This window comes from Alternaria infectoria (assembly GCF_024043175.1).
Source record: "Alternaria infectoria strain BMP 0036 chromosome Unknown scaffold_1, whole genome shotgun sequence".
NCBI classification, from domain to species: domain Eukaryota; kingdom Fungi; phylum Ascomycota; class Dothideomycetes; order Pleosporales; family Pleosporaceae; genus Alternaria; species Alternaria infectoria.
Genome location: NW_026250690.1, coordinates 4,060,631 through 4,082,916, shown reverse-complemented (window position 1 = coordinate 4,082,916; position 22,286 = coordinate 4,060,631). Strand labels below are relative to the sequence as shown.

Here is a 22,286-nt window from a genome sequence, read left to right as displayed (position 1 = left end):
ACGGTCCAGCGAATTTGTCAACACCTCGTCGGCGCTTCGACATCTCCACTTCAAGCAGCCACGGCAGAATCCTATCAGAGCTATCGCAATCACACGGCATACCAAGATACCATTTTAACAACTAGCTCGGACTAAATTCATGTCCCGACCAGAGCTAAAGGCGCACGAGGGGTGGGCAACAGGCATACGATGTCATGGACGTTGCTCGTTGTGTTAAGAAGAAGAGCAGTCAAAGCGGAAGGAGGTCCCTAGATGCCCCTAAGCCTGATCCAAGTGCTACAAAACATCACTCATAACAAAAATGACAGTATTCCCTTCTTTCTTCATCCGTTTCCTGAGATCTTTCGGCGCGGAGAAAACACCACTTCAGTATCTGAACGGCGCCAGCACGGAGAAAGCTCCATAGGTGCGTCGCGAAGGCTTTTTAGTGTTTTGAGAGAAAGAAGATGAGTTTGAAGTTGGAGGGAAGACTGCGCAAATAATAGGGTTCATATAGTGAGTCCCACTGACTTTGTCAGACTATGCTCCAAGTAGAAGTACCGTCCAGATCCATGGAATAGAGCTGGAAACTCTCAACTCAGGTGTATACATCACCTGCGCAGTGCTTCAAAGGGGTTCATATCAATGTTGTCGCTGATTTCGAAGTCGCGACATGGAAGGAAATCGGCGGTGTATTGGTGGACGCAGTCCATGTTTCCATTTTCGATGTTTTTGAAGCCAGCGACTTCTCACACTCTTTCCAAATGGTGTAATTTTGCAGAGTGCCGAAAGACTTCTCCATGGTTTAATCGCAGTCCACTTCAAATCATGAACGATTCAATCACCACTTTAAGACCAATCACTTGGGCCTCAACATGAATAATTCGGTATCAAGTTTTTCTTTTCCGACATATTGAAGAATGTGCCGACTGGCAAAGGCGAACCATGTGCTTTTGCATCTCTGATTTTGGATGCTGATCAGGGAAGAGAACCGGAGCACCGAACAACATGAGATGATGAGGTGTGTATTTTGGTAGTTCCCCAGCTTTTCGCTGAAGATAGTGTAAAGGAAGAAATTAGTGTACTTGCGGCAGCAAGACTCTTTTATATGCAGCCCGCACTAACAACAACATGGCGAGTGGGCAGAGTCTGAGGCGGAGCGACATGAAGGCGACATATGGATCTTTTAGAGTGTAGCAAAAGGTCTCAACCCCATGACTCCATCTTGTGTCGATTTTGGGAAAATGACTCCCACAATATGGAGATATCATCTGAATGTTTTGAAAGCAAGTGCGCAATAGAAACGTTGACGTCTTCTTCATCAGTATTCCGAAGTGGCGGTTTAGGTGTACGGACAAGTCGAATAAGCGAAGCACTCCCCGCTCCATGCGCAGTGAAGATGGTCTTTTGATCGTCCGCGGTAGGATCTCCATATTGCCTTCAATTCGATTCTTACGGCCTCTCTGCCCATATCCAGAATAAGAATCGATTTTTGCCGACTCGAACAGCACGGACAGGTCATGCGTATACCGGTGGCCGGTTTTGAAACTCATGTCACGAGGAAAGAGTCTCGCGCAGACATGTCATGATGGCATATATCTTTTGGTAAAGGTTCCTTCTTCTGTAAGGTATCGACGAAGAAGAAAGAAAGCCCGAAAGGAGGGTTTATATACCCGACGAGAAGACCAGGGAAAGACGAGCAAGCCATGAAGGAATATTGCAGACTTTTCGGACGGCATAAGACACTGATTGACAAGCTTTGGTGCAGACCATGTAAACTTCAGAAGCTGGTTTGATGTCACGAAGCATCGTCTGCAATGACATGTCGTCCCCAAACTTGTTTTTGGAACAGCAGCCGAAGTTTAATCATACGACGTGACTGTTCGGTTTTTTATTTTTGGGGTTCAAAATGAGAAGAGCACGCCTGTACGTTGTACCCGCACGCAAGAGCCGAGTCCATTGGTACGTAGGACATGCTTTTTTGGAAAATGTTGGAAGAACACAGACTCATCTCAGACATTGACCAGAGGTGACGTCGTTTTTGGTGCTCACAATAGACTGGAGAGTGATGAAGGAGGAGAGGAGGGAGCAGCTCAAGCATAGCTTTTATACCCGTCGAGCTAGTCTACCCATGAACCGATCCGGGAAGAGGCTCTTCTCATCGGATCTAAGAGCGGGCTATTTTGGAGAGGAAAAACCGCACATAGACATTGTGAAGTCAAATTTTCGACCCGAGACCCTCTCATATGGTTTTGACCCGCCCTTTTTGATAGCACCCTTTTCGAAAACCCGCAAAGCTGCAGTCTTCCCATCCATGATTGGAATATCTCTTTCAGCACAAGAAAAGGTCACTTGTAAAGGCTGCCTCCAACCTTGTCAAGCTTCTCATGTAAAGTTCGAAGTTGTGTTTCTTTTCGTTGCCGTAAAAAGGGGAGAAGGCGGGGGAGAAACCATGGGAACGTTATCTCCAAGCTTTTTGGATGAAGTTTTGAAAGAGCGAGACAGCCGGCAGAATCATGGATCTGTAACTCAATGCTTTTTGGTAATATTGCAGGAAGTGTGTGATGAAGAAAGAAAGCAGGTAAGAGGAAGGAAAGCAGTTTTATACCCAACACTGCGTCACGAGACCCCCACGTGAAGTGCGGAAGCCGCATCCATCCATTGAACTATTCCGAGCGAGAGGTAGTCATCACGAATACCCAATCGTATATGTCTGGAACAAGGTCAAGGTGATTGTAATATATAATGAGAATTCGAATGAAAACGCCATTCAAGGCGATAGTGCTAGCCATCACGGCTCTATGTTACAAATATACAAAGAATGAACACTTGGGCTGAGCGGGTCACGCTCCAGTGGCTTAACCACCATTATCAGCTGAAGTCGGCAGTTTGGATATTACACTGGTTCCATGCCCAATACCCTAAACACCGTTCTGCAACTTCCCCAACGCCCACCTCAGAATGTCGATCCTCAATCCTCAATAGCAAAGTCATCCCCACCATCCGCCTCCACACTCTCCCTGCCCTTCTCCCCCGGCGCAAAAATGTCCGGATTACGATTCTTCAGCGCCGCAATCTGACTCTCCTTGAACAATTTAAACTGCTCCGGATCTTCCTTCTCCAGATTCCTCAGCTCCTCAGCATTCTCCACGACGCTGTTGAAAGCCTGTTCCCAGCCTTTGCCCTCAATCATATGCCTCATCTCGTCGCCGCTGTAGTTCTGGAAGTATGCGCGCAGGGTACGAAGGTGTTCGGGAAGACCTTGGTCATCTGCCGTACCGGAAATGAAGGAGACGTGGTTTTCGGAGACGTCGGGAGTGGTGGGGCGGGATGGGTTGAAAAGACCGGTGCGGACGCGGTGGCCGAAGCGGTGGAGTCGTCCTTCTTCGAGGGACATGTGCCGGGATGCGAGGGAGACGTCGGAGTTGTGGCGCGAGCGTAGGGTGGAGGGTTCGTCTTCGTCGGATTGATCGGCTGTGAAGTCTGTTGAGACGCTGTTCTCGAGTGTTGGTACAAATGAAGTAGGCGGAGAGCTGCTGAGTTTGGAACTCGTAGTGGAAGCAGCGTCGGATGGTTGGAGACGCGTCTCTGGGTATTCGTCTTCGAAGCGTTGGATCATGCCTTGGAGTGTGGTATCCAGGAAAAGTAAACGGCCTATCGGGATGTTAGCATATCAACATGATGGAAAGGTGGTGAAGCTTACGGTAATTCAGGTCATTGTCACTCTTCGCCTCTCTGATAAGTGCAGGCTGAATTCTTGACCGTGTGTTTCGCGCAGTCTCGAGAAGATCCTTGGACATGGCTCTGGCCTTGCTCGGCTCTTCAAGCACTGGTACCCTGTTCCTGCTTCTAGGAGTAGAGGTACCACTTGCTGGGACAGACACCCTTCGGAGATCGTTTTCTTTGTGTGAAAGACAGTAGCTAAGCGCCTTCGCAATTCCTGTGCCTCCCACAATGTAGTCATTATCTGCAGCATTTGACACGTCTTCAGTACCCTTGTAATTGTCTTCCGTACCGACAAAATGCAGCAGGATGTCTGGAACCTCAACTTCCTTAGGTGCTGCTCGAAGCTCGGGTACTTCATTGATGGATTCAATGTTGCGCAAGCAGTATGCGACGACTTGTTTGGCGAGAGCTTTGATGACTTCGCCTTGTTCTGGAGCTGGGATATCGACATCGACACAAATGAGCGATTTGGACAGCTTGGCCGCTAGAGTGAGTGATGCATACAGCGCAGCAGCTTCTTCTTGTGTCTCCTCGTCGGTAGAACTAGCGACGCGTGTTATCTCAGGGTTCTCGAGAATGTTGATGTGTGCGATGTGTGGACAGTCCGGCAGAATCTCCGCAATAGCGATCGCATCTTCTGGCTTCATGTCGACATTCATGAGATGTATGCGTTTCAGCTCCTTAAATTGAGGCATGTACTTCCTCAGGAGAGACAGGGATGTCTGGCCCAGGAAGAGGCCTCTGTTGTGCGAGAGATCCAGGAATCTGAAGGAAGGTAGATTGATGAGAGTCGGAATAAGTGTCTTGAGAGCGTCCGGAGTGAGGTTAGTATCCTGTAGGCACAGCGCCCAGAGTGGGCTGTTCGGGCAGGCCTTGATACTTTCGCAAATCTTGTCCATCAATGATCTCAGGTCGTTCCCTCCAATGTCAATACCCTGACAAACACCAGAGCGCAAGTAGTGTAGGACGTGTTCCAGGCCTTCGGCGTCGATGTCGTTCGTCGCCAGACTAAGACGTGTAATACCGCTGATGACGCAGCCGTCGATGATTTTTCGGATGCTTGACGAAGTGAGGTTGCATTCAGCCATGGCTAGCTCTTGAAGTTCTGAACCGCCCAGTCGTTCCGAAATGGCCTTGGAGAATATTTCGGCTACATCTGCCGATTTAGCGTCCTTGGTGGGTGACGGCGCCTGTGTGCTGTTCGTAGGCGGAGAAGCCACCTGCGGGCGAGACTTGGGAAACGGTATCATCGACACGTCGACCGCCATGATAGACTTGCACATGTATAGGAACAGAGCGATATGTTTCCAGCCTTCAGCTGTGATCTTTGGGTTGTTCTTGAGAACCAGCTTCTTGACTGCGCATGAGCCTTGCTGGCACAGCCCGTCCTGAGTTCCGTCGTTGGATAGATCACGTCGCTTCGGCGGCTCAGGAACCTTGGCAGCCAGGAGACCGGCGAGTATGACCCGTATCTTCTCGTCATTCAGATCCGCGTCTTCCAAAAACAATTTCTTCACAGGTACGATGGCGAGCCAGTCCGATAGCGTAAGAACGTCGGCCAGCTGCAACCTCGACCCTGTCAGGTCCAGACAGGTGACAACTCCTGGCTGGACAACGGAGCACGCGCGTGGTGCCGCAAGCTGGTCGCTGATGCGTTTAAGAATGGGGGATTCGCGGAGCTGGCAACATCTTCGGTAAATACGCAGCGGGTCGATCGTCGGGCGGTCTTGAGCGCGAGGGGTCGGCGCCCCAGTCGCAGCAGGTATCCCTTCGGCGCTGGCGCTGTCGTCGTCTCTAGTAAGCTCCATGGGGATTGTGCCATTCTCCTCGGCCTTCTTGCGCTTCTTCTCTTTCCGCTCTTTGCGCTCAGCCTCAGATCGCTTCTTCTTCTCCTTCTTCCGGCTCGGCTCCTGCTTATCCTCGTGCACGACTGTTCCCTCTGGGTTCGACTCGGAATCGTTGCCAACGACTTCTTGGGCGATGGAGACGACGCCGTCTTTGTCCTTTTCCTCCGCCACGGCATCCGGGTTTTTGAGTGCCTCACCCTCGCCGCGCTCTTTCAGCTTCTTTTCCTTGCGCTTGGTCTTGTCGTCTGTCTCGACGTCATCCTTGTACTTGGGTCCACCAGCAATCTCAACGTCCACGCAGAATGCCACCTTGCGCAACTTGTTCTGATCCAGCTCGGGGACTAGACATCGCTCCCGGTTGGGGTCGACGTTCATGATCTTGCGCGGGCACATGCCGCCGTTCGGGTAGACCTTGCCAGCGGTGCCGACCTGGGTTCCGGATGACAGGCGTCGCAGCACGTTCCCCACGAACGAGCTCTTAGGCTGCTGCGGTATGTAGGGCTCGGGCGCGCCATTAGTGCCTCCCGAAGCTGCCTGTATGCCGTTCAGGGCGCCGTTGGCCGAGGGTGACGCGTTGGCTGTGCCGTTAGCAGCAGCGGGCGAGCCCTGGGCCTGGGTGTGTGTTGTTGCGGCGGGCGAGTTTTGCGACGAGAACTTGGAGCTGATGCTGTTCATCCACGAGTTGCGTCGCGAGCTGTTCTTCGCGTCGGGTGGCGTCGTGCCGCTGGCATTCTTGTCGGTACTGCCGCGGCCAAGCAGCGCTGGACGCTTCGGTATCTTTTGTGGAGGAGTTGGGCCAGCGACCGCAGCTAGGGGCGGTCGCGGCGGTGATGCGGGTCTCGTAGGCGCCGGTGTCGGCTCATTGTTTTGCTGCTCGTCGTGGCGGGGTCTGGCGGGTAGGCCACCATGCGACGATGTCTTGGGCGGCGCATCTCTGGTCAGGCCGGGCGACGAGGGCGCCTGCTGGCGATGGTGATGGTCTGCTCAGGCGCGACATGTTAGTAGCCTCTCAAGCTCAGGGTTGCGCCGCAAAGCCGAGACGTCTCCACCCAGCAGGGTAAGCGGGCCTCACGTACCTCTAGTCGAGTGATGCAGCCATGATACATCAACACCGTGAATGTCCTCCATGGCGGACGCGGTATCGCCGGGCGTTTGTACGGCTGTCATTGCGTATATAGGCCTCTCGCCATGCGTCAGGGTTGCAGACGGCCTCGGTGAGGCGGACGGAAGTCAGCGGGGTTTCTGCTTCCACGAGAATCCGCCGATTGGAAATGCTGCAAACTCTCCAGATAACGTGTTCCGTGCGACTTCAACGACTCGCTGCACTCAAGGCTGACGGCTGCGTGATTTCTGGGAGCTGCTCTGTGCGAGTTCGGCCGATGCGATGTTATGGCGAACGTGCACTGCAAGCTGTGGGAGCCGGCCGATGACGAAAGGTGTCGGCTGATTGCGCTTCGGGTCTCCTTCTCCTCTCCACACCAAGCTCTATCGCGCACTCAATCCTGCCGAACATCATGATCGACTGCGAGGATGGACTATATACCCGTCCACCCTCTTCCTTGAAACGAACCTAACCGCAACATATCCACATGCCTCACTCTGCTGCTGGCTGATGCCTCCGCGGAGGAGAGCGTTGACTACCGACTGTCCCCTCAGTGCCGCTGAAACACCTGACCGTCATGGCCACACAAAAACAGCAACCCGTGCTTGTCTTTCCACATGGTCAAACCTGCGACAGCACGCCATGTGGTGTCGGCCACTACCGACCACACGCGCGTGTCACATGTTACTATTTCAGAACACTTCACACACGCTGAACAGGAGGGGCACATTGTTTGGGGGGGTATCTTGTTGTGGTAGCCAATCACGGCTTGCCGTCTCGTCATCTCATTGAGGTCGTGAGGCTAAGTACAGTAGATGTATCCTGCAAAGGCAGGCATCCTTTCCATGTCATCCCCAGACGCCAAAGCCGTGCTTTTGTCATGATAGAACAAAGTAGGAACAAGAGAAAGGAACAGCTTAAGCAGTGATCTCGGCGATCTTGGCCTTGACGCGCTCCTCCTTCTCGGCCTTGGTGAGCTTCTTGCTCCTGTACTTCTGCGACTCGGCCTTCCACTCGTCCTTGGACTTCTTGGGGGCCTCGCCCTCCTCCTTCTTCCAGGGGTCCTCACGGATCTGCTTGTGTGCGTCCTGGTACAGCTCCTCAAGACCGTCAGCCTCGATGTCGTCATCGATGTAGCCGCTGAACTGAGACTTGTAGCGCTCCTCGTCGTCGTCGGCGAGAGTCTCCATGTACTCAGCGACGTGACCACCGAAGATGTACTTGCGGAGGGTCTCGGCGTCGAGCTCCTTGCCTTCCATGTCGTATCCGGGGAAGCGGTTCTCGGAGTGGGGGACGAAGACACCGCCGTCGGAGCAGCCCTTCATGGCACCGAAGACACGGGCACCGGTGGAGGTGCGGGTGAGACCGACATCCAAGAAGACCTTGAATGGGCGGCGCTCCTCGCCGTCAACCTCGGCGGCCTCGGTGAGGGTGAACTCACCGTCAGCCTCCTCTACACCAACGAAGTCCTCGTCAAGCTCAAGCTTCTTGAGGACACGGCGGGCAAGGAGAAGACCGGTGGCGTAGGCGGCGGACCAGTTGGTAAGACCGTGAGTGATGCCGTAAGCCTTGAGCTCGTGGGCACTGGATTTTGTTAGTGGTGTGTCTGGCAAAGCGTAGTCGCGGGGACGTACTAAGCAGCCATGAAGACCTTGTCACCGCCAATCTCGGAGTGGACGACTTGGCAGATGATGTCCTTGTTGGTGAAACGGACGACGAGGCGGTACTTGGGCGCATTGTACTTGTTCTTGGCCTGGGTGATCAACCGCTTACGGGCGTAGTAGTCGGCTGCAGATTGTTAGAGAAGTCGCGATTTGAACAGTGAACTGGATACGTACTCTTTCCCTGCCTGCGGCGCTTGTACTTGACTTGGTACCGCGAGAAGTAGGCATCGTTCTTCTGGAGCTTGGACTTTTGACAGAGTCAGCGATTGGCGCTTCAAACCCGCATTCGAAGCATCTCGCAAAGACTCCACTCGACTTTCGTCGAAGCGGGGTTGCCGTATGGCAATGGAATGAAGGGGTGCATTGCGGGCGCAATTCAGGGCGTACTTACGAAAGGCATCTTGACCTGCTGTTAGTTGAACTGGCTGGAGAGAAAGTTCGGTGTTGCAGAACGACGATATTGAAGTGGGCAGGAGGCGCTCGGACCATGTTTTAAGCGATGCGCAAGTCGCGACTTCCCTAAGTTCCTAGGTGGGTGACCATGCGACTAGCATGAGGTGGGTGACCACATCTGAGCATCTTCCAAGGTTGGTTCTAAACAGTGATTGTAGAGACATCTAGAAGTTCTAATACATGAACGGCTTCTGGGTGCAGTCATGTCAATTGTCCTCCTGTATGGGTTATTGACGCAGAAACCTCATTCGTACGCCAGATCTGCAGCGCCATGAGATGTGTAGCATATCATACACGCTGTACATTGCTTTTGTTCTCCGCTTGTGATAATTCTACAGTTATCTCATAATCTTGAAGACATGAAGTGACGCATTTCAAGTTGTTGTGAGCCTCGCATTGCCCGTTTGAGTGCTCACGGACCCCTGGCCAACCATGCGCCCCGCCAACGTCGTCAACCTCAAGGCAGGCAGCCCCGAGCTACGGCCAGCTTCCAACATCCACTCCTTCAGCCTCAACAACCCTTTCGAGCTTTGCACAGGATGGCTGAAGCTCCCATTGGTATGCGCAGCGGCCTCAGTTATATGTGAAGCTCTACTTACCCTCCAATTAGTCCTCGATGGCGGTACCGGTTTCCTCAAGGCGGGTTACGCCGGACAGGTATGTTCTATACAACGCGGCAGACAGGTCATGGCAAAAGCTAACAGGTCCTTTTCCAGAACTTCCCCGACCACCAGTTCCCCTCGATAGTCGGCCGACCCATCCTGCGAACCGAAGAGCGAGATGGCGGTGACATCCAGCTCAAAGACATAATGTGCGGTGACGAAGCAGCGGCAGCGCGCTCAATGCTTCAGATCACGTACCCTGTATGTGCATCGTCGAGATCTCTCAAGCTACCTTGGAGCTAACGCTGTCTTGTCCGTAGATGGAGAATGGTATCGTCAAGCGCTGGGATGACATGCAACACGTCTGGGACTACACCTTCCACGACAAGATGAAGCTCGACACTACCGGCCGCAAGATCCTCCTTACTGAACCGCCGATGAACCCGCTCAAGAACCGCGAGACCATGTGCGAAGTCATGTTCGAGCGCTACGGATTTGGAGGTGTATACGTGGCGATCCAGGCTGTCTTAGCTCTATACGCGCAGGGATTGTCATCTGGTGTGGTCGTCGACTCGGGAGATGGTGTCACGCATATTGTTCCCGTATACGAAAGCACTGTGCTAAACCATCTCACACGCCGTCTCGATGTCGCCGGACGCGACGTGACCCGCAACCTCATCGCCCTCCTCCTGCGGAGAGGATACGCTCTCAACCGAACCGCCGACTTCGAGACCGTCCGTCAAATCAAGGAGAAGCTCTGCTACGTCTCATACGACCTTGAGTTGGACCAGCGCCTTAGCGAAGACACAACCGTGCTGGTGGAATCCTACACTCTACCTGATGGTCGTGTCATCCGGGTTGGCAGTGAGCGCTTCGAGGCTCCCGAATGTCTGTTCCAGCCGCATCTCGTGGACGTTGAACAGCCCGGTATCGCCGAGTTCCTGTTCAACACGATCCAAGCGGCCGACGTCGATGTCAGGAGCAGTTTATACCAGGCTATTGTGCTCAGTGGTGGTAGCAGCATGTACCCGGGTCTGCCAAGTCGGCTGGAGAAGGAGCTCAAGCAGTTGTGGCTCACCAAGGTCTTGGGCGGAAACCCGGAGCGACTCAACGTGGGTACACACCTACTATGCCGGCTAAACTCTGCTAACACAGACACAGAAATTCAAGGTCCGCATCGAAGACCCGCCACGGCGAAGGCACATGGTGTTCCTCGGTGGAGCTGTGCTCGCGCACATCATGGCCGACAAGGAGAACATGTGGATATCAAAGGCAGAGTGGGAGGAGCAGGGCGCGAAGGCGCTGGAGAAGCTAGGCGCGAGATGATACTAAGGAAAGCATGCAGCGACATACATCAACCAACAAATCCAAATATCTCACGACACGACCTGCGTACCGCGAATAGTATGAGTGACCCGAGACATGTCGCTGGTGATTTAGTACCTGTGACACCTTCTCAAAGCGGTCTTGTTTGCCGCGATTTACCTCGGTGTTCCACAAGCAGCCTCAATCTCCATTGCTTTTGCCTATTCCCATGCTAATGCGTGCGCCGACTCAATGTGGCCGAGCTCCTCCGGCGGCTGCATGGCTTCATCTACCTGAGCCGCACGCGGGAGATCTACCAAGCTGTACAACAGTACAACTTCTCCATCGCAAGTTGACGCATTGACGGGATGCCCAAACAACTGCTCTGATAGCCGCGCTAAGCTCTGTCCTCTGGTGCCCAAGCCAAACTACGTGACGGCATCGCATCGCGGCGAGCAAAGCCGAACCCTCTCTAGAAGAACATCACATACATTAAAGTTCGTGCGCTGGCGTCATCGGTCAGCGCTCGGTAGACGATGGAAGAATTGTGTGTAGCAGCGGCTTCGGCGGCAGTCCCTTCAGGCGGTATTTCCGCATGTTGGGCAATATGGGATTGTGCAGCATTGTTTGTACCGTGCGAGCGGCTCTCCCTCCAAATAATATCGCACGTATATTCTTCGGCGATGTTAGGGTGAACTTCGGGATAGACAGAGAAAAAGGCGCATGATGGATCACTATCGGTTCACGTCGTTACATCCAGCCAATATGTGCATGCCCTTTTGCGAAGAATGTCGCAGTTGTGCTGCACAGGTGGAATGCGCTTGGCGTTGCGGCCACAGTGTGGTGGTGTCATGTCTTGAAGGCGCTACCGTTTGGTCTCATCAGACCGTACTTTGGAGAGCACGCGCGCGGACGTGAAAGAAAAAAGACGTTGCTGCAACCTGGCGCAGGGCTCTGCTGCAGATGCAACGGTACCCTATCACACCCACCACGGCGCTGCAGGGCAATGGAGGGCAGTTTGCAATGCTTCTTCGCACCACGCGTTTAGCGCCGGGCATTCTAAGGCGGGCACGTGTTCGGTCTTAATCATGAGCCGGGCATGCTGCACTGCGTCATAACGGACAAGCTGCACAAGCTGCTTAGGCGTGTTGGACGATTCGCATGGCTAGCGAGGCAGGAATTCAGCGCCCCGCCCAAACCGCGAAACCAAGGCCTGCGAGGTGAAATGACGAGATTATAGCGCCTGCTATCATGGCGCGCCTCGCTGTAGCGGCCTTGTCCTCCGTCGGTACTAGCTATGTAAAGGCCGCTGTGTACCAGTTATCCTATTCACTGTTAGATTAGCTTTCAACCCTCCTAGCCGACGCACTGCACTCCATCTTACTTTGATTGTGGACCCAGGTTTCGGGAAAACACACGCGCCATCTGTACTCCGCCATAACCGGCCCGCAGCCACCTGTTGCAACTGATAGACACCGGCTTGGTGTGCTGCCAGTAGCAGGCGCCTGTGCTTCCACCACATTGAAACGGGGTCCACTTGAGCCGTGCATCAGGCTCGTTACCCTCTCAGGAACGATTACCGCACGACGGTGCGCCTTCAAGCGGAAGATCAACGCTGTACCTTTCCATTAAGATCGGCTACCATCCCCGAGCCCTGCCACCAAGTCCCAAGCCTCTGCTGGACCCTCCCGCTGCTAGATATATTAGACACCGCCGCTGCTCTGTGCTTTGCTGCCTGCAAGCACGGTACTCCATCTTTCGATTATCCCTCTCCTCGCTGTCATTCAGGAGAAGTTGATATAACAACTCACCGGAGCCGCACCCTTCCTTCCTCCAGGTGAACGCGAGATACACTCGCCACACGTCATATGCGATCTCCGCCAACGTCGCCTTCCCTTTCGCGAGTCATCTTCAGATCCGATACCTCTCACCAGAACATGTCTTCTCGAACTGCCGACCGCAGCATGCCTGCCATCAGCTCGCCTCTCTCGCCCAGATCACAGCCTCTCGACATTCCTTCCCAGGCTCGACGTCGACCAGCCATGAACCCACGGCAATCTAGCAACACCGGCCCTGCTGCACACCTGAGGCTTCCTTCTCTGCCCCGCTTCCACCCAGCAAACTACGCTTCGTCCCAAGGCTCAAGCCACGCAAACACGCCTACTGCTGGTCCTGACAGCCCCAACTCGCCCGCTTCGCCTCGATCATCCAACAGGCAGTACGAGGTCCAGAGACAGATGTACCTCTACCAGCAACAACTCCTCGCCAACACGAGCCGTCAACACAGGGGCTTTGGACCGAAGCCAACCAGCCCGCGTCTGGAGCCACTCGCCAGCCCTGGGGTAGTCACTCCCTTGGAACTCGAAGAAGACGCCGGCGGTTACCTTACCGCTGGCGTGAGCCGTGCCGAAGCCGACCAGCACGTTGAGAAGTACATCCGCGAGGAAGCTCGTCGAAGGGGAGAGTACTCTCCTGGCCGTGCAACCTCCGTTGGTGGCCATTGACTATCCCGCCACCAGCAAAAGCAAACACACCACCACTCAAGCACTGGCACTCGGACACGGCACCGAAACAACTAGCCGCTCTACGCCTTTCTATTTGTCAAGCAATTTCGGAGTTAAATCACCTACGGCACGGAGCATCAACGGCGTTCATCATCCTCATCACCATTACAAACAAACAAAAACACCAGCACACGAATCGTACACAAACAATAGACGGAGAACGGATGGAACGGCTCGTTCTAGCAAACACGGACTCGCAACATTCTTCTTCATCAACCACACACTCCAAGTGCTGGAGCGTGGCAACCCGATCGCTTTTTCTCAAATACCCAACTATGCGTTTTTCATCCTCGGAGTATACAAACGTACCGCATGCATGCATCTCGCCTGTCCATAGCTTCACTGTAAGCGCTCCACCAGTTGGTGTCGAGCTGGACAGATGACGGGTCTTCTTTTGTTTCTTCACGTAGCTAGCAATGACAATTCAACTCTATCCCATTCATCATATCATCTTTTCGCCTCCGTGATGCATGCCGGCAATGTCTCGATCTCCAATCTCACAAATCTCACCCAGCAAACACTGCCACCTCCTCCCTCCCTCTCCGCCATATCCAGAGGTACAACCCGAGCATGCCGACCTACCCGACTCATGTCCTCCCTTCCCCATTCTTTCGCCCCCATTAAAAAATCACGCCCCTCCACTTGCCCACCCCGTATCCTTTTACCCAGCATGCCAGCGCGCGCCGGCCACATTCGCCTCTCTGAAACACGCGATCAGCTGCTAGCCGCCGAAACCAGCGGACGTGTGTACAGACGTGTACTGAGTCGCTGTTACCACCGCTAACGTGATTCCCTGCACTTTCCTAATGTAATCAACCACGGCAATGAGAAATGCAGAATATTCCCCACATCACTCCATAGTTACTAGAGTTGCAAGCCAACGCATCGTAGCGTCCACTAGACCCGTGCGAGCGGACCCTGATTCTTTCTTTGCAGTTTGGAAATCTCCTAATCTGCTGGAGGCATCCAATCCGGCTTTGCATTGGCAGTTTTAATCATGGGCTACTACTATGTGACCAAGGTCCGCTACCGCTGTGGTTGCAGTTGCACTCTCGCTTCGCATCCAGCGGCACTTACCACCACATTTCCGGGTCAATCGTGATTTCGAAAAATCAAGGGAAAGGGATAGTCGAAAAGCAGGTTTAGACGGCCCGTTGACCACATGTTTCGATCATCGCCAACACATGGCCATATATCAGCTGAGATATCGCTGTTCATGTTGATCGTTCGACGGCGACATTGGCGTGGTCCGCCATCGCCGTTCGCGTAAACCTGCATGTGTTTGCGAACAAAGGAAGATGGTCTAACTAAAGATCATCCTTCTACTCTGAATGGGTGATGGGGGATGTGAGATTCGCCAAGCGCAAGGTGCCCCGCAGTGCTGTGAAGGATCTTCATGGTGGATTGCTACTTGGGGTGAAGTGTGCCGGGTGGAAGATCTTGGCCCGGAAGGGGTTTGGACGTGATGCTTTCGAGGGGAACCGTGATTGATGTGTTGCATGTTGCGCATGGGCGGTTGTTTTTGCGGGAATATGCATGTATTGCGCATATTGTTTGTGTTGTTGAGCTTAGGGCCTTGCTGTACAACAAATGTGCTGGTAATCTCCTTCTCTTTGCTGTCCTAAACCCACATCTACCCAACGCAAGCTGCACTAGAGATTAAAGTTGGACTGCGTTTAGTTTGCCAGCACATGCTATTTTTGCACAGCCCGCTCAAGATCGCAAAGGAATGCTACAGAAAAACAGGGTCTTTCTTATCGCCGTGTTATTTCGTTTTGGGGCCGGCTTCCCTGCGTCTTTTGATACGAAAGCCGTTGGTTGGTGTGGTGTGGTAGGCTTGTGCCCCGTGCGCCTTCCTTCACGGATCTAAGATGCCGAGTAAATGCCATGTGTGTGGGTCGAGAGTTATGCAGGGATTCGGCATCGGTTGTTTGCGAGCTCCCGGGCATCGATGCTGTTGTCAGTAGATATGTGGTGCGCGACGGTCGTGGCACTCTGATGACGCGTGATGATGCGAGTGATGCAGAGAGAGACGCGTGTATATGCTGGGAGAGCCAGGGAAACCTCGAGATGGAGGAAGTGGTGCGATTGCAGCCTCTTACTCGTGGACCGCCGAGATGATTGCAGATCACGTGCGTGCCCTTATGAAGATCAGGGAAATCATTTTGAAGACACTAATCGCTTGTTCGTCCATCTTGAGTCGACATTGCAGTAGTTGCATTCGAGCCAATCGCTCGTACTCCAGGGTAGATTAGAGCCGCGCCTGCTACTCGTCATTTGTCGCAAGTCGCTCTATCGTCCAATGCCTTGGGTTCGGTTACTATACAATGAGTTAGAGCATGATTGGTGCAGTAGTACGTGCATGTCCAGGTAATGATGAGTAACCGGTGGTATTTTTCAAACTCCACAAGACGGCACACGATAGGTATTTCGTATCGACACTGCCTCCACTTCACGAGGCGCGAGAGGCATTAGCGTACGCTGCCCAAGTCAACTCGCTGAACTCTGTCAGTTGTTAGCATACCAAGTACGACGCACGTGGCCGTACGTTTGCCGCTCTTTCACCGCTTGCTCTCCCATTGCGCCTCTCACGCCATAATCTTGCGAAATTTGGTTCGAACCGTAGCTAGTGTTATTTCAGGATGATATGACGACACACGAATCGAAGGCCCAAGAATCGGGTCGTCGTCGGACCCTCGTCTGGGAAAATGTCGACTCGATTGTCGCAAAGAGTCAGGTCCACATCTTACTCCACAGTCTGCGCGATTTGTAAGTCGAACATAATTCAGGAACGTCCGGGAGCGATGGGGATGTGTTTCAGGAACGCCAATCATTTCGCATGTGGAAGGCACTGGGGATCGAAAAGTCAAAATGACGATTGAATAAAACTACGTCAGCGGCGGTCGCGCTGGGATCTGGGATGCGCAAACAAGGCTAGTCTTCATGCAGTTAGACTCCCTCCGCTCTCCGCTGCTTCTTTGGATGAAGGATACCTCAAGATGCAAGAGCATGTAAACATCAACAATCTTACCATCGCGATGGTCCGGACATACACTTCGATGATGCGGCGCTCCACACAATCTCGAAGTCATCTTGACGATGCATCGGGAGTCTCCCTTGAGCCGCCTCACAGCTGAACTTTCTCCACATCATAACGACCACGGAAATGCAGTGCGCACATCAACAAGTATCTTCCACAACCCCACTTGAGAGCCGCATCATCTGCGACCCCGCAATGCCGCGTGGGCTTTTGCGGAGGGTGTGGTCAGATCCTCTCACCGACTTCTCATCTTACCAACCCGTCGGCTCGCAGTGCGTAGTCAACTTATGCAACGATTGATCCAGAAGGTTAAGGTCAGATTGCATCGTCATCTTCATCTGTACCTATGCGTCATTGTTGACATCAAGAGGCGGACAAGCACAATCACTGGACACCGTTTTTTTCCTAGGTGGGCGCGGACCACTTCACCGCTGGCTTCCCATTAACGGTACAAGGATTGCATGGAAAAAGATACATGGAGCATGCTTAAGAGTCCATCCTAGATGCGGTCAAGCACTACATGCACGGAAACCTTTCTCGTCTAGGCATGGCATGGCGGGGAAACCTGCAATATGCAACTGCGCCAGGTCTCCCATCAATAGCATGAACTCACGCAGGAAACTGTTCCGTCATGGATTATGAAGAGACAGGCGTCGAGAACGTCAGCGTGGGATGTTGACCCAAGAATTGGGAGCAACCGACAAGGTACCTCATCCACCAGGTGGAGGTTGTCAAAGCAACCTGACCAGCACTAACAGCCTTGCTTTCGACTCCAGTCAAGAAACCCAACCACAGCCCAACACAAATCAATGAGCAATCTTCGATCGCAGTATTCCTACAGTCACATGTACCGCTCCTCCACGATCGCGATCGCCAGCATAGATCAGCCGCGTCGGACCTTTGTTATCGGACCGTATAGGACCCGCCATGCACGAACGGGACATGGATATCTTTGCGGCAACCACGCGTGGGATCAAGCGTCTCAAATTTCTACGCGACTCGGGATCAGTTTCCTTTGGGTGATCAGGCCGTCGGGCATGCCCGCTTTCCTTGCTGCAACGGTTGCGTGGGGTCCTCGAGGGTTGCAGGATACAGGTCCATGGCGACGCGCGTTGATTTGCGGCAAGCTCGCTTGCTGGCTGGGTAATCGTTGCTCGATGGTGAGGTGACGTCTCCATATTGATGGATACATATGGAGACAACATATGTGGATGCTTTGAACAATTGTGAGGCTTGAAGAGCAGACGAGGGAGCCGCGCGCGGGTACTGTTGCGGTGGCGAAGGACTTCGATGAGCATCCGGTCGGGTGAGGCGGCTGTGACAGAAAATGGCTGCGAGTGTTGGGCATTCAATTCGATGTGGTGTGTCGGCCATCGCAAATAGATGGTAGCAACGTGTGTCGTTGACAGAACTCTGCTCAGCGATCGCATCAGTGGCCGCATCTGATGACGAGCACTATGAGTTTGTCTGCTCAATGCCTCTACTAGGTACAACTCTATACTGTATGACGAGCGCGTTATAACCAACACATTCATCCTTATGCGCTGAATACCTCGTGGCACTCACTTCTTCAACATGGCAAAGTCATCACCAATTATTGAATTGGCGATACTTTTCGAGAGACAGATCCTCGACATCGTCATCAGCGAACACACAGTAGCAATGCGGATATAACTTCTCTACGTAATCGAGTCTACTCTCTTCTTCCCATTCCACAGCAACTATATTCTCAAGCTACTCTTGACAGCTTCAACCCTAAAACCACAATTACACAAACCAACAACCATGCCCCGGAAAAGCTCTCGCAGGTCCCGCCGTACAGAAGACCACCCCGACCCCTTCGCAAACTACGACGAGAACGACCCTCGCGACTATGCGATGGGCTACGAAACATGCAGCGACGGAACCCAGCGCTATTTTTCCGGTCACGTCGACGCACCAGACTATATCCGCAACCCCGGGCGGCAGCAGACCTACGACGAAGCCGGTCAGATGGGTTATGCTCACGCGGCTTATGAGAACCATATGGGTGGAAGGGCGGCTGGGTGAGTGATCTCGATTTTTCTTTGTCAAGTACGTTCGAGGGGTTGTCATGCATCACACCTTTGTCTCGACTTGTGCTGACATGTATATCTGACTAGATACCGCCGTGGATATGGCCAAGGTGGACAATACGGCTTCAGGAAAGGAAACTTTGATGAAATGTACGATGGATACCAAGAGGGTGCCGACTATGGTTACGAAAACACGTATCAACAAGGTGCTTTTCATGGTGATATGTTTGGGGGCTATGAAGACTACGATGACTTCGCTGGTGACATGGGTGGGTATGGTAGGTATGATGGGTACGATGAATTCCACGGCGGGTTTGGAGGATATGAAGGGCATGGCTACGGGGGGTATGATGACTACGGTGGAGGGTATGATGGCCACGACGATTATGGAGCGTTTGACGGTTATGGTGGCTATGGTGGATACGGCGGGCACGGCTATTACTAAGGTACTGTTCGAGTAGTATAGTGTCCAATGTGTCTATCAAATATACCCTAGGCTTACGACCGCAATATGAGAACTACATTTCGATTATCAGTGTTACATTATCTAAGCTTTGCTAGTCATTCAAATCCCAACATGATAGCACTGAAATATGTAACTACTGTCTTTTACTGGCGATGAGCTTGCATGGAGGTAACGTAAACAGGAAGTATAATTAGGACTAACGGGGGGAAGTCCAGGATTCACAGATACTCGGCTGATCTAACAAATAACATGCCACATCATGTAATCGTAGCCAAGTCGCGCTTCAACCACACGTATGGCTTCTCTTCATCAAGACATTGCCAGCACAGCCTCGAGTCACCAACATCTGGCGTCGTCATGGAAAGGTCGACAGCTAGTGTATATTCTGCTCTTTGGTACTTTTTCTTTACCTCAACACACATTCCAAATTCGCAAAGTAGCAACACTCACATTACCTCAAACAAATCACTCTCCAAGTCAATTAACAATGGCGAAGAAATCGAAGAAGGCACCAAGCCGGCAACACATATTAGACGGCTCCTTCGCAGCCAGCCCCCATGCTACTTCAGAAGGCCCATGGACACACCATTATGAGGACACAGATGGGCGCACATCCACAGCACAGTACTGGCTGCCAGGCCAAGATCCCCCAACGGGCGACATGCCACGCCACCCCAAAAAAGGATACAAAGCAGGCCGTGAGCGGGCTGAGAAGGCCGGCTGGGATCAACGTGGTATGCGAGAAGGATTCCCCATGGGGCATTTCCAGGGTTTTCATGATGCATATGATGATGTGGAAATGGGAGGGCAAGCTTATGCAAGGGGGTTTCAACGGGGAATGCCCGTTGGAGGAATGTTTGGGTATGATAATGGGTATGAGGACTATGCTCCTGGTGGATATTTTGATGACTATGATGGAGGGTACGGTGGATATAGGGGAGGGTTTGACGGAGGATACGGAGGATACGATGGCGGATATGATGGATACGATGGGTATGGCGGGTACGATGATGAATACGATGATTATGGTGGTGGGTACGATGACGGATACGGAGGGGGATACGGAGGAGGATATGGCGGAGGATACGGTGGTTATGGCGGAGGATTTGGAGGCTATGGGTTTTACTAGGCATTTTGAAAAGCTCTAGCGCCCGAAGGCGATGAGTGCTTTATGTCGAAATTCGAATGACTGCTTCAGTTTGATACGACGTTATGGTCTAGCAGTAGTCTCTCCAACTTGCTGTTTCTCCCCCACGTAGGGTTGCTTTGCTGAAATAGCTTCCGATCAAGAATGCTACCACCCAACGGTGATAGTTGTACAAAAGACTCTCAGTACGTGAGCTGCTGACCTGACTGCATTAGTGAAGATGTAAAAATATATCGACTGCTGATGTTTGCAGCGCATTGCGCCGAATGATAGGCTTTGCAAAGTCGCAACTTCGTGTACTTTCTCACACTAGGAAACCGGGCCTCTTAATGCATCAACGCATGACTTGGTTCCATCGTCAAAACAACAATCAGCCATGAGATACTGGTGCACATATTCCACCCGGGCAATATCGATATCCGGAGGGCGTGCATTTCCCATTTCGATGATCGATTGCCGCTTCGTGGCCCTACCGCGTCAACGGTGGCAATCTCCCGAACCAGATTTATAGAGCGTGCCGTGCCGTGCCACCACATAAAATGCGGTATTCGAAGCCGTGATGCCGATCATGGCAACAAGCACGGTGGTAGTGTGGCAGGTGCGACATGCCAATAACTCGGGGCCTCGCGTTCAGCCTCGTTATCGTGCTAGTGCTCGGCTATACAGCAAGAATAGACATCGAGGTGCTTTTTGTCAAGATTGAGAAATGCGGAGACCGTGAGGCGCTGCTTGGCCGAGCTACAGCATCTGGCGAAGTGTTGATCAAAGATAGGAGGGGCACGAGAGAGGGACTGATACGCAATTATAAGCTTCGTAACTGGCGATCAAAGATAAGAGAACGCATGTAAAGGTAGTGTCAGGGTTTTGCGCAAGCGTTGGTGATGCGTGCGGTTACAATGCGAGAAGACCGCAGTGTCAGGAGGAAGAGCAGCCAAAGAAAGCATTAGCGTTACCGCTTTAAGCCTAGACATCATCTGCACGCGGGAAGGGTCCACAGATCATCGCAGCTCCTTGTTCACGACATCAACTCGTGCGCCACGCTGTAATCGTACACCCGGCTCGAGTATTGAGTGATGAAGAACAGTATAGCGCTCTTCTCTTGTCTAGATCTAATGATGCCGACTACACTGACTACAACCTCGTGGCGTACCGCCGCAGATCCCCCTTGACTTTCTTTTTCTCGGCTTTTCTCAACTCAACTCAACGTGCAATCTTCGATGGCCCAACTCTCCTTAACTTCCTTTCCCAAGATGGTGGATCCTGGCTCGATTAGAGGAGTCACTACATACTGATCCGCATGCTTGGGAGTCAGCCACAACAGTCCCTGCGCCTGTCCTTCGTTTTGCGAGATACGCAGGATCTATCACATGGCCCATGCCTCATCAAACGATCGGTTCTGTTCTCATACGTCAACAACAATGTTTGATCGCTCTCTCCTTAAAGCTTTCGAGATGCCTCGTCATCCGCGGATCCAGGCTGGTCGAGTTTCCTTCCCAAGATGCATTCTCCCTTTGTCACTCGTTCTTTTATTTTCGTCGGCTGTTTGATACATAGCATACGTGCCACTCCTTTAGCCAACGTAACTCTGCCTTCACACATTCCGATTCCTAGCCCGACCGGCGTACCACCATATGACACGATACCCTCAAACAATAAGACCGAAAGATGGGACAGCCCAGAATACACATGGATCTTCCAGTATCCCCTACCAATACCCGCTGTGAAGGAGGCCAAATTGTAAGTACTCATCATGTTGAAAGTGGCCGAACGCTGACAGTGGGTAGCACCTACACCAATGAGACTACCGGTGCCGTTATCGACTACTACGAGGTGGAAGTCAAGGCTGCCACCCAACAAATATACCCCAATCTACCAGCCACTACTCTTTACACATATGATGGTTCGTCACCGGGACCGACATTTATGATGCGAAAAGGGCGAGGTAGGTCTCCGCTCCATTCTGTCTATGAAGTCAAAGCTGAATCAGTTATTAGAGGCAGTAGTGCGATATACAAACACCAGTCCAACAAACTCATCAGTCCATGTTCACGGCCAGTACAACCGTGCTCCGTTCGATGGCTGGGCCGCAGATTACGCATTCCCTGGTCAATACAAAGACTACTACTATCCGAACGCACAGAACGCTCGAACTATCTGGTACCATGTCAGTCTCCATTAATCTCTTTCTATCTTGCAACTCACATGTTGACTTTTAACAGGACCATACTGAGCGCCAGACCGGCGAAAATGTATACAGGGGCCTCTCTGGCTTTTACATCATAACGGACGAAGACGAAAAGGCCCTCGGGTTGCCAACTGGTGACCATGATATCCCGT

General features: G+C 52.5%; 3 protein-coding genes across 3 annotated transcripts; 1 reads left to right on the top strand and 2 right to left on the bottom strand.

The window, feature by feature from the left end:
• Positions 1-2,950: 2,950 nt before the first annotated feature.
• J4E92_001356 (uncharacterized protein) lies at positions 2,951-6,680 on the bottom strand (the record flags this gene model as incomplete). Its single annotated transcript, XM_051492768.1, has 3 exons — positions 2,951-3,633; positions 3,683-6,512; positions 6,657-6,680. The coding sequence occupies 3 exons, from the start codon at positions 6,678-6,680 to the stop codon at positions 2,951-2,953; spliced, it is 3,537 nt and encodes a 1,178-aa protein (XP_051358280.1).
• Positions 6,681-7,571: 891 nt separating this feature from the next.
• Positions 7,572-8,565, bottom strand: RPL5 (60S ribosomal protein L5; the record flags this gene model as incomplete). Its single annotated transcript, XM_051492767.1, has 3 exons — positions 7,572-8,228; positions 8,306-8,442; positions 8,493-8,565. Coding segments are annotated over 3 exons (867 nt in total), but the record flags the coding sequence as incomplete, so codon positions are not given.
• Positions 8,566-12,642: 4,077 nt separating this feature from the next.
• Positions 12,643-13,182, top strand: J4E92_001354 (uncharacterized protein; the record flags this gene model as incomplete). The annotated part of the gene is made up of 1 exon (XM_051492766.1): positions 12,643-13,182. The coding sequence occupies one exon, from the start codon at positions 12,643-12,645 to the stop codon at positions 13,180-13,182; it is 540 nt and encodes a 179-aa protein (XP_051358278.1).
• Between the last annotated feature and the right edge of the window lie 9,104 nt (positions 13,183-22,286).